Source organism: Podarcis tiliguerta, assembly GCF_965153285.1.
Source record: "Podarcis tiliguerta genome assembly, chromosome: 10".
In the NCBI taxonomy this organism is placed as follows: Eukaryota; Metazoa; Chordata; class Lepidosauria; order Squamata; family Lacertidae; genus Podarcis; species Podarcis tiliguerta.
The window spans coordinates 34,629,836-34,642,640 of NC_139543.1; the positions used below are offsets into that span (position 1 = coordinate 34,629,836).

General features: G+C 39.2%; 1 protein-coding gene across 3 annotated transcripts in view; it reads left to right on the forward strand.

Moving 5' to 3' along the window:
• Positions 1-882: 882 nt before the first annotated feature.
• The window catches only part of PTPRQ (protein tyrosine phosphatase receptor type Q), a 104,034-nt gene continuing 92,111 nt past the window's right edge, over positions 883-12,805 (forward strand). For 2 of the 3 annotated variants that reach the window (XM_083400899.1, XM_083400900.1), the window contains exons 1-12: positions 884-906; positions 2,140-2,240; positions 2,884-3,021; positions 3,973-4,108; positions 4,553-4,804; positions 5,662-5,879; positions 6,723-6,909; positions 7,037-7,321; positions 8,013-8,294; positions 8,893-9,162; positions 10,456-10,716; positions 12,610-12,740. In XM_083400899.1, the coding sequence (XP_083257025.1) occupies positions 2,193-2,240; positions 2,884-3,021; positions 3,973-4,108; positions 4,553-4,804; positions 5,662-5,879; positions 6,723-6,909; positions 7,037-7,321; positions 8,013-8,294; positions 8,893-9,162; positions 10,456-10,716; positions 12,610-12,740 (2,208 nt within the window). In that variant the 5' untranslated portion in view covers positions 884-906; positions 2,140-2,192. Of the gene's footprint in view, positions 907-2,139; positions 2,241-2,883; positions 3,022-3,972; positions 4,109-4,552; positions 4,805-5,661; positions 5,880-6,722; positions 6,910-7,036; positions 7,322-8,012; positions 8,295-8,892; positions 9,163-10,455; positions 10,717-12,609; positions 12,741-12,805 lie in introns of all 3 variants that reach the window. The other variant, XM_083400901.1, reaches the window with a different exon arrangement.

Here is a 12,805-nt window from a genome sequence, read left to right on the forward strand (position 1 = left end):
GTTGGGCTTTTCATCCAGATTGGATAGATCTTTGGTCAACTCAGTTTGAATCCTTGAGTGATGACAGCATGCCATTTCCACTGTCCTTTTCAGTGTGAGGCCGTAATGTCCATGAACACCTGTCCGCAAAAATGGAAACAAATTTCTTGCAGGGTGATCTGGAGCTTTAGGCATCTGGTGAATGTAACTATATAATTGGTAAGTTTGATTAAATTTGGGGGGATTTATTATTATTATTATTATTATTATTATTATTATTATTATTATTATTATTATTATTTACAAAAGTCATGCAAATCCAGCCCTCCTCTCCCGGCCCTTCAGGTATTTCTCCTCTGAAGAGAAATGGATTTCAAGCTTCCATTTCGTTTTCTCCATGACCCTTGGGCCATAGTGTGCCTTGTGGGTCCTCCAGTCTTAAGGCTTTGCTGGGTCGTCTGCATTGCAATTAATGCAAATCTCCTGAATCTTAAAAAAACCCCAATCCTACCCCCCTCCCCCCCAAACAGAATTCCCCTCCTTCTTTAAAAATAAACTGAGCGTTTAGAGCTATCCGGATTTGTCTAATTCCAAATGCAGTTTGGAGCTCAGGATTCATATTGGATTCTTAAGGCAAAGTTTTTTAAAGGGGGGGGGTGAGAGCGCACGTTCCTATGGAGCTCAGAACGAAGGTGTCAAAGCCTCCCTCTGCTGCCTCGCCTTCCTTTCCTCCCCTCCTCAAGTTTCCATGGAGACCTCCCCTCCCCCGCAGCCCCCGCAGCAGCCTAAAGAAGGGAAAAAGGCGAGAGTCGCCAGAAGTAATTGGACACGGGGACCAGAAAGCGCGCGCGCCAAGGAAGAGCTGGCCACGCAGGAGAAGACGGCGGCTGCTCGCCGAAGGCGCTCTTTCCTTTCCTTTGCCAGCAGGTGGGTTCTGCGCTTTGGGAGAGGGAGCGCGAAGATTTGAAAAGGGCGTCGGGGAGGAAAGGGAGGGAGGTTTCTTTCGCACGTGCGTTTGGGGGCTTCCTTCCCCACCTCCCTCTTAGTGCGTAAAAGCGCATGTGAGAACTAAATGGACTGGACAACAAACTATTCTAAACACACACACCCCCCGCTTCTCGCGGTAAGGCAGAAAGGTTGCTTCTTTTTGCTGGCAAGTGTATATAACTGAAAGCTTAGCATCATGGGCGTAGTCAAGGGGCGCGCGGGGGGAGGCAGCTTCCCCCCAAAATCAATCAAAATCAATACAAATCTGAGGTCCTGCGCCTCCTAACAGATGCCTCCCCACCCCACAAATCCTGGCTACCTATGCTTGTTGTTGTTGTTGTTGTTGTTTAGTCGTTTAGTCGTGTCCGACTCTTCGTGACCCCATGGACCAGAGCACGCCAGGCACTCCTGTCTTCCACTGCCTCCCGCAGTTTGGTCAGACTCATGTTTGTAGCTTCGAGGACACAGTCCAACCATCTCGTCCTCTGTCGTCCCCTTCTCCTTGTGCCCTCCATCTTTCCCAACATCAGGGTCTTTTCCAGGGAGTCTTCTCTTCTCATGAGGTGGCCAAAGTATTGGAGCCTCAGCTTCACGATCTGTCTTTCCAGTGAGCACCCAGGGCTGATTTCCTTAAGAATGGATAGGTTTGATCTTCTTGTTGCAGTCCATGGGACTTTCAAGAGTCTCCTCCAGCACCATAATTCAAAAGCATCAATTCTTTGGCGATCAGCCTTCTTTATGGTCCAGCTCTCACTTCCATACATCACTACTGGGAAAACCATGACTTTAACTATACGGACCTTTGTTGGCAAGGTGATGGCTCTGCTTTTTAAGATGCTGTCTACGTTTGTCATAGCTTTCCTCCCAAGAAGCAGGCATCTTTTAATTTCATGACTGCTGTCATCATCTGCAGTGATAATGGAGCCCAAGAAAGTAAAATCTCTCACTGCCTCCATTTCTTCCCCTTCTATTTGCCAGGAGGTGATGGGCCCAGTGGCCATGATCTTCATTTTTTTGATGTTGAGCTTCAGACCATATTTTGCGCTCTCCTCTTTTATGCTTAGCTAATAACAATGCAGTAGATGAAAAAAAGCAATGCAACAGAAATGAAAGCAAGTGGGGGCTGCTATATTAATTATCTTATATTTCTACATTTATGCAACCATAATTTAGCTATTGGGATTCTGACCCAAACCAAAATCTGAGAGCCAAAGGAATCCCGCTCTATGGACAAAGCTGCTTGGTTACTGATTGTTATACAGTGCGCATTTCAGGTAAGACATCGTGAGCTCTGTTTTATCTAGCAATATTTGTCATGTTTGCATAAAGTCAGCTGTTCTTTGATGTTTCAATTACAATAACAAATTGCTTCATGAATGACAACAAACTATGGTTTGATTTGTTAAACTGCACACATAAAGGGAAAGATAAGGACAATTTAAAGATTTTATGAATGCAGACATTGTCTGCATTATCCCCGTCTAAGCTTCATAGGAAAACCATTTGGCAAACAGTATCCTTTTAAAGCAACTCAAAAAGGTCATCAAGTGCCCTCATGTAAGATCTCCTTGCTTCTGGGATGATGTCCTGAGCATGCAGATCTAAGTCCCACAATGTGCCATTTTCAGGGTGTCTATACTAAATGCTTATGAATGCTTGAAGGTTGTGTATCCCCAAAGATCCTTGCAGATTTGCACATGCCCAGAAGTTTAGTTTACTTTCCTAGTCAAAGAAGAACCTCTTGGTAAGGTGGCAGTTTAAAGCAGCGGAGCGTTACAATCTAGATAAGTTCATAATATGAAGCTAGGTAGATATTAGCTTTGATGACTGCTAAGTGATATGTAGCAACTATATATTGTTTTCCCCAAAATATGCAGTTGATCATCGTTTGACATATACTTCATCTTTGCATTGCAGATATCTGGTGGCCTGAAGTGTGGTCAAGTAAAGAAGCCATCTAGAGCTGTTTTCTTGGAGTGGTCAGAGTTTCCGAAAGGGAGGAATCCAGATTTTTATGTTGTAACATACCACCTCACTGATGACCTGGCTCAAAAAGTAGGCTGTATGCTTAGCATCACATGCTTTCAGCAGTTACACTAATTTGATTTGATCGCAGGATTTGGTTGAACATGTTTGCTCAAAAAATAATGTTAGCAAGGGTGTTTTGGTTGTCTAAAGAAAGTTTAAGAGAAAATGGTTAACCTTTGAAAATAAAATTTATGTAATCCTATAGGTTGGAAAAAAGAAAGTCCAAACAGGGAAGATGTTATAAGGACCCTTCCAATCCACATGGTATTAGGCAATCTGACCTTTATTTCTCCTGAATGTAATAGTAAATGAGTTTGTTGCTGCACTTGCTGGACTCTCTATAGCTCTTTTAGTTATAGACCATTCCAATAAAAATGCCATTTGAATGATTATAACCTGGGTGCTTGTGATAAACAACAAAACCATAAAAGAAATTGAAACTACAATAAAAACAAAAACCAGTCAGCAAAACAAAAAGCCTGTACAGTGGTACCTCGGGTTACAGATGCTTCAGGTTACAGACGCTTCAGGTTACAGACTCCGCTAACCCCAAAATAGTACCTCGGGTTAAGAACTTTGCTTCAGAATGAGAACAGAAATCGCGCACCAGCAGCGTGGCGGCAGCAGGAGGCCCCATTAGCTAAAGTCTTACCTCAAGTTGAGAACAGTTTCAGGTTAAGAACGGACCTCCAGAATGAATTACCGGTAAGTTCTTAACCTGAGGTACCACTGTAATAATACAGGCAAGAGGGAGGAAACATTGTTGCAGAAAGATTACAGGGTGGGAGGCATATATGCATGGAAAGGCATGCCAGAATTTGAGAGCTGCAATAGAAAATGACCTTTTTCTTATGGAAGATGGAACTTGAGGGAGGGGAGGATGAGATGCTCTTTAATTAATACTGTATTTAGAACTACTGCCTCAGATACAGTGCAATATTAATTCTTAAAATAAAATAGCAGTCTTTTAAATTGCAGAATGTGAAAAGTGTTTCCACAACCCAACTAAAAGCACAAAATGTTACAATTCTGCTTGAAGAAGGGAAGAAATATGATGTGATGGTGCAGTCACTGAAGAATGGGAAAATTCTACATGCAAAATCATTCAAGACACGTAAGTGCAGGCAGACTCCGTTTATGAGGGGGTTACATTCCGAGACACCACACACTTTGGTGAAATCGCATATAATTGAAACCCATTGAAAAAGCCTGCAAACAGCCTTCTCCGCCCCTTTAGTGATGTTTTAGTGACATCTTTATGCTGTTTCTGGGTCACTTCCAGGTTTGGTCTGATGCTCGTATACACGGTCGCACACATATTGGACGTGCCTAGCTGGGAGGGGGCCTGTACAACAATGTAGGACTTACTTTTAACATAATCACAGATTAAGATGGAAAAGGTATATGATTACATTTAATATTTTATAATAGCCAAGTTGATATTGAACAGATACAGTCTCTCACACACCCCAATCTATTACTTTGGTAAAAAAAAAATTTAATTGTGTGAATATTTCCCCCCTATTAATCTGATAAAATTTTCTAATTTGGTTTGCAGGTGGAATTTCAGACATTGTCAAAACACACATGACGAGTACTAGTGCATTGTTTAGCTGGAATATTCTAGCTAACGATTTTTCTGTTGAAATTTCATGTAATAACCTTTCTCGGATGTTTAAGCATAATGAGGTCTTCTATGAATGGACAGATCTGAGACCTGCAACTTTCTACACTTTTAGTTTTAAATTTAAACAGCTTCACTTGGATTTTGTTAATGTGTCTCAGATGCTGGATGTTCACATTGAAACAGGTGTGTACTTCAAATTTTGTATTTTGCTATTCCTGGTCTAAAAGCATCTAATATACTGAATTTAGAAATGACCAATGCCTGGATGGGAGAGTGTCTGGTAGCTCCATGTAGGCCATTTGTAATTTCTACAAAGGAGTACTGTAGAATACAGGTATAACCAGGGCTTTTTCCCAGCCGGAACTCACCGGAACTCAGTTCTGGCACCTTTCAGGTGCCATTGCCATTCTAAGAGAATAAGGGTGGTGTTCATTGTGAGTTCTGTCACCTCTTTTTCTAGAAAAATGGCACTGGATCTAACCAATTAAAATATGAGTGAAACCAGGCTGTCACTGCATGCTTATGAACCTATGAATCACTGAAGTTAGAAGATGGCAGTGCCTCATAGGTTCATCTAGTGACAATCCACACTTCCATCACCTGGTTCTGGTCCTTGACATCTGCCCCACCCTCCCACCACAGCCTATCCCACATTGCTCCAGAGAGACCTTAGTTGGCTGAAAGTGGAAGGAGGTAACGGGAAACTCCCCCCCCCCTGAACTTCCTTAAGTTAACCTAACATTTTACTAATACAATACAGAATAAATATGCCCATTAACAGACACTCACGGTGTCAATCTACAAACTGTGATGTGAATACAGGCATTGTTATTCCACTACAACTCAAGCAGACTTTTAAGAGCATCCTTTATGAGACTTGTATTAAACTATAATGATTTAATTTGTTTTAGAAAAATTAGTGGATGTGGTAGGTATGCTTAATTTAACCTTCATCATATAGGAAAATAGATTTATTTAGTCATGTGTGCATGTGTGTTGAGAAATGATTTTGGAATACTGGAATTATATGTCCATTTTAGGTTTGTGTTCAGATGGTTGGACAGCTTTCAAGCATGGCTGCTATAAAGTAAGTAAAGAAAGCAAGCCTTGGAGTGTGGCACAACAGAGCTGTGAATTATTTTCAAGTGGGGCGCATCTTGTTGATATAAAGAATAAAGAAGAACATGCATTTCTTACTTCTTATCTGCGGTCATTCAGTCACATAATCATGCTATGGACAGGTCTCAATGACTTCAAGGTCAGTATGCTATATCTGAGGTTAGTATGTTAGATCCAGCCCTGCTCAGTCATTTGTACTTTTTACATGCATTCCTAGTTGGAGCCCTTGTAGCTGGTAGAACTTAAAAAGGTAAAGGGACCCCTGACCATTAAGTCAAGTCACCGAAGACTCTGGGGTTGCGGCGCCTGTCTCACTTTACTGGCTGAGGGAGCTGGCGTTTGTCCACAGACAGCTTCCAGGTCATGTGGCCAGCATGACTAAGTCACTTCTGGCGAACCAGAGCAGCACACGGAAATGCTATTTACCTTCCCGCTGGAGTGGTGCCTATTTATCTACTTGCACTTTGAAGTGCTTTTGAACTGCTAGGTTGGAAACAATGGGAGCTCACCCCGTCGCGGGGATTCAAACCGCCGACCTTCTGATCGGCAAGCCCAAGAGGCTCAGTGGTTTAGACCACAGCACCACCTTGACTCAAATTGCCCTGACATAGCAAGGAAAGTATCTGTGGTTTTTGAGGGGAGACTTATTTAATCAAGCACTGCTTCCAAGGATGGAATGGCAGCTTTATTTTAATTAATTAAGTTACGATGCACTTTTAATTCACTTGAATCTCTCAAGTGGAGGATAAGAATAAAAAAAATAGCCAAATTCAACAACTGATCTCATATAGTAGGAGGAAAAAACCCAACAATTTCCAGTATACTAGAAGGTCAAATGCCTGCCTAAAAAGAAACAGCCTGCCTAATGAACTTGCTCAAAAGGAACAAGGCATGACACTTGTTTGCAGTATATCAGGTGTATTGTGGAATGCAATTAACTAAAACACGAAGGAATTTATTACAGTAATTTTGATTTTTGCAGGAAGAAGGACATCTCTCATGGACAGATGACTCCCCATATTTTGGACAATCTGAGTTCTCTTCTCTGCCAATGATCCCAGAAAATGAAACTGATTGTTATGCGTTCCAGCAAAATTCTAGTGGTCCAAATTACTTTTTCATGCCTTTCTTCTGCTATATCCCATTGCCATATATTTGCAAATATGAATGTAATTATTTTATTACTGCTATCAATTTAAAACATTTTATTAAAAGTTACTTTTAATGAAGAATAATTTAAACTTTATGTTCAGAATTGACATTTGGATTTAAAGTTTTTAAAATTGTTCTTTTCAGTGTCCTCTGTTCCTGAAAACTTCACATTTAAGGTGCAGGATTTTGGCACAGATGAAGCAGCACTTTTTTGGAGCAGTTTGATTGACTGGTTTACTTCAGACTTTCAGCTCAGTATTAAATACTACTTTGAACTTTCAGAACAACATTCTGAAACTTTTACTTTAAATTCAACGCAAGCAAAAATTTTGAAATTGTGCCCTGGTCGTTTGTATAATTTTTTATTATCAGCGATAAGCCCTGAAGGGGCACATATTAGCTTATACCCAGTGAGGATGCTAGAGACAAGTAAGTTGCATTACAATAAAATATGATATTAATGTAACACATTTTTAATATATGTCATCCATGGAAAAATAATATATTGTGTTTTATCATGATCTTTAAATCTCTGCATAAAAAAATCAGAATCAAATGTTGGTTGGAGTAGACCCACTTAAATCAATGGGACTTAAGAGTTAGTTATGAGTAGGGATGGAAAGACCTGCCAATTTTGGTTCTTTCACTTTCTCATTTTTCAAACCTTGCAGTTCAGTTCTCCACATTTCTGCAGCAGTTTAAGATTTTAAAAAAATCTTCATAATAATTCTCCAAAATTTTTGTGTGACTTCCCCCCACACCCCCAATTTTTCTATTCAGCTTTAACAAATGCACACATTTTTGCAAGTAATTTCTCCTATTCTCCTATTCACAGAGAAGGAAATGTATGTGCTTTCCTCCAACACTGTGCACCACTAAATTGATGAAAACTGGGCCAAAAATGTATGTGTGAGAAAATATCACAAGTTAAACAATAATATAGGGAGAGAGATTTGAAGACTTTAAATCTAAAAAATATTTAATAAACAACAACGTAGTTGAGTCCAGCCAATAGACTGTAAATATTTTATTTATTGCACCTTCTGTTATTTGTCTAAGGTATTTGTACCAACAGCTACATTTATATCAGAATTCTGTTTTCCCATCTTTTGATCATTAGGGCCATTACATTTACTCAATGTAAAGGCAACACGGGTGACATCATCAGAAATAGTTTTGCAATGGGATTATCCAATGAGCCCATGTAATGCATCCTTTCATCACTACCTAATTAGCATCTTAGAGAGTGGAACAACAAAGTGGGAAGCCATCCCATTTGGAAAAAGTAACACTTCTGCTGTAATTGGAAATCTCAAGCCATACCATCAGTATCAGCTACAGATTCAAAGTGTTGCTGAAAAGGGAACTCTAAGCTGCTACGATCCTATGTTAATAGTAACAGGTACATAATTTCTGTTTTATTAAAAAATCTACATAATTACTTTTAACTGGTAGTAATTTAGGATATATGTCCTAGGACTCCTAAACAAAAGGAAGACATATGGAAGATGATAGCATCTACAGATAAGTTCAGCATGCAGTTAATTATTTATTTCACAAAATTTATACACCACTTGCTTGTAAGAAAAACAACAACCTCAAACACTCATTCTTAAGCAATCTTATTTTCATTCACTCCCCCCTCTCCCTGGAGTCCCTTATGGTACCAGATCTTTGCTCCTGGGTTTTGAAGGAGATGGAACTGTAGGGGAAGGGAAAATTAGTAAGAACATCTCCTCCTTTTCTGCTAAAATTTAAAATGTTTATCCAAGTTGTTAGACAACATGTGTTACAATTTATGCAATTCTCCCATTTTAATAACCATGAAGGAATGTCAATATTCTAAAATAATTATTTTTTGTGAAGCTACGACTGAAACAATGAAACAGTGACTGCATGCATCCTTCTCAACTGAGAACCGAGTTTTAAAAGGAGAGCTAATCAACTAGGAATAATTTGTCTAACTGATATGCACTGTAGATATCATTTTCTTTGTTTAGGTGTCAGCCCACCTACGAATGTATTCATCCATCCAGAAGATATAGGAGAGGACCATGTAATTATCTACTGGAAACTGCCACAAGAGGGCCAGGAATCCTATATCCAAGCAAGACCATCTGCAGTTGAGGATAAAATCATGGTGTTCTTAGTAAACAATACGGAGAGTTTTAAAATTGAACTCCTAATACCTGGAATGACTTATGAAATAGGAGTGGCTACAGTAACAAATGGAAACAAGAGTGATCTAATTACCATTCAATGCACTCTTAGTAAGATGTTTTAAGACTTTTTTTGGGGAGGGGAAGAAACATTGTTATTAGGACGGGGACACACACACACACACACACCTTAAATGGTTCTATATCAGTTGTGCCATTGCAGACACATGTCAACTCAAAAGTAAGTCCTGTTGAGTTAAATGGGGCTCATTCATAGTGGGTATAGGAATGCAGCCTAAAAGAAGTATACTTATTAGTAGTAGTTGCTGTAATCCAGTATGGAAGTTTATCAGTTGGATCAGGATTAAAGCCTGTGAAGGAAAGTCTTCTGGTGAGAGCTAACATTATGCTAACAGGACTTCTCCTCCCTCCCTTCTCCCTGCAGTCCCAGTACCCCAACCTTCCAAAGCAGATAGATTTTGGGAGTGGAAGAGAGGAAGGGAAAGTCTTATTTGTGTGAATGGAAATCCATTGCACAAGTAGGTTGCCATAATATGAAGTAGATGATAGAAGCAGAAATTATTTCAAAGCACGCTAACACAATATTTTGGAAATGTTGCCTTGTGGAAATGAGAAATTACTTTCGTTGCCAACCATCAACTGGCTTGATTGAGAATGAGAGCACTGTGGTTCTCTCCCCCCCCCCCCCCGCGCTCAAAATAATGACACATGGTCTGAGAGCAAGAGAGTGTGTATGGTAATGTTTTTCAAAAATCGTTTTAGAAAGAATGCCTATAATTCACTTCAAATACGTGCAAGGTTGTGCAGAAAAGATAGTATTCTAAAAACAGTAGGCAACACACAAAATATGAACACTACATAGTTTGTCAAAGTGGCATGACCATTTCCATTGTTCCATAAATTTTATTTCTTTAGTTTAGCAGTTGATACCCATACTTTGTTGAGATGGCATAGATGTGAGAAAGTTAATAATAAGAATAAGAATAAGAATAATTTATTATTTATACCCCGCCCATCTGGCTGGGTTTCTCCAGCCACTCTGGGCGGTTTAAAAAAAAATAATATTAAAATACTGTACTACGTCAAAGTTCAGCTGGAACATTAAATCAGGCCTTAGGCCAGTTAATCAGGAGTTGATAACTCTTCTGAACAGCTTGGATTTTCAAAGCATTAAACCCTCTTGATGCTTCCATTGAAATGAATTGTATTTGTGTTGACCACCTAGCAGACTATATAATCCATTGTTTGCCAACAATATTGTATCTGACAATCCTTACTTTATATTCCCCTGCATTAAAAACATGTGGTCTACATTTACTGTTCTAATTTACAGCTGTTTATAAAACATGTTTGATCTGATCTCTCCTTCTGTTGTCACTCTAGAACCCAAGCCAGTACAGATTGTCATCCCCTATGAAGTTCAAAGTCATTCTGTGGTTTTATTTGTTCAAATGCCTGCTGTTGGAGTCTTTGATGGCTTACACGTCATGAGTAAAAGAGGCCCTAATGCAACTACAACTTTGTCAACTGATGGGAAAGTAACTATAGAGAATTTAATCCCGGGCACAGAATATGATTTTTTTGTTTCCACTACAAGTAGATCTATGTTAAGTTCTGTATACCACCTGCCAGCTATAAGAACATGTAAGTTATTTAAGGTTATGTGATTACATCCTCTTCCTTCAATATGAAAACTTGCTGTAATTTGTCTAGTCCATATATTGTTTTCATAACTATATGTGGAAGTATGTCAGGGCCATTTCTGATTAATTTAATATAATATATTGTCTATAAAATTATAGGTTGTATCCAGCACTGCAGTTCTGTTCATGCAGCAGACATCATGGTGCACAATGGAATTTCCCTTTTCTGCCATACAGCTCTGTATCTCAAAAGCATCTACTGGGTTTATACCAGGAGAGAAAAGGAAATCTACTTGACTTATTATATTATATCATAATTTTTAAACTTCTCTGTAACTTAGTAGTTCAAAATATTCAGCCTAAGGCTGTGCATGTTTTCTTGGATGTAAATTGCAGTGGAATTCACTCCCTAACAAGTATGCAGAGGATTGCAGTCTTGGGTGGTATAAACAGTATCAGCAGTTTGTGATGGTGTACAACATTTGAGACCACAGATTCTAATGTACATTAGCATTTCTCTGTGTACAGTAATACTCAGATGGTTCTACCAATAACTGCAATCAATGTTTATAGGGGAATGGTTAGATGTTGAGTCAAAGTATATGAACCTTAATATATATATTTTGTATGTTCATGTAGTCCTGCTACAATACAGAGAATGGGGGAAAGAGTAACGTGCCGATTTCATGGCTGTTCATCAATCTCCTTTTTAGTTGCATATTTCCCCACCTTCTTGTATGCAAATTTTTGGCACTGAAATAAATGGAAGTGGGTTACACTTTAAGCAAATAGTAAAAGTGTAGCAGGAAACATAACATTTTTAACACAGTATCTTTCTGGTATTTAGATGTGGAATATTACAATCTATTACTGAATTTCCCACAAGAAGGGAAAACCTTTTCGAGGAAATGGAGAGGTTTATCACCATCTGATTCTATGTTTTGGCATTTGCTATGCCTTCACTGCAGCTCATCTCATCCTAAAATAGTAGGAATTTGGAGCTGCAGTAGGACGTTGTGTAACAAGAATTAACTTTTCAAAGAGAATGGGAAGAACACAGATTCAGAAGGAATGGGCTGTAGAGGTAGGGAAATGTAGACAAGAGTCTTCAGGATTTGTTATATGGAATTCCACAAATTATGGAGGACTGAATTACCCCGGGGGGGGGGACCCCAAGATGAGAATGGATGGAAATATAGTATTTCATCTAAGCAAATAGGCTAGGTCCTACAAAACGACACAGATTGGAAAGCAAATAGGGGTTGTATCCAGTGGAGTCATCCTATTAGTGTAAGGACTTCTGTCTGCACAATGTTTCTCTTCCTCCTCTCCCTGTGTGCCCCTTCCAATTCTGCTCCAGAAAAGATTGGGGGACATTGGTGTGCACAGGGCGAGAAGAAGTCCCATTGCACAAACTGACTAATTATTGGATACGATCCATAGTCTCTAAAGCAGGAATGGCTACCTGTGTGTGTTTACCGCTAAAGCTCTAGAAGGTCCTTGATGTCTCAACCCAAATTTACTGACACAGCGGTAAAAATTGACTTGTTCTTGGCCCTAAAGAAGTATTTGGGGAAACAGAATTTGGCCATACATACCTGCTCTAGTATATAAAGATAGTGTGTGTGTGTGTGTGTGCGCGCGTGTGTGTGTGTCTTTCTGACATTCAAAGCATTTATAAGCTTCTTTATTGCAGAACTACTTTTGAAAATAAAAGATAACTCATAAGCTGAAGTAAATTGAGTGCTGGGGTTGAACATAGTTGATGAAAGGTCTCTGCTGGTACATTTGGATATGGCAGAAATCCAAAAGGCTCAGACATTCATCCACTCTGGCTCTTTATTATGACATGAGAAATGAAATGTATGATGTACATGTTTCACATATTTTGCAGGCCTTGCAGTTCCACTAAATGTACGTGAAGGCAGAGTTACAGATATTTCAATACAGATTATTTGGGATAGAGCAGATGGAAACTTTCAGCAGTATGAAGTCACATGCATAAACCATGCAGGTATTTTCATGGTATGTTTTAAAAAAACATCTGTTTTATATCACCAATGAAATCACTGCTGTCAAGTAAATTATAG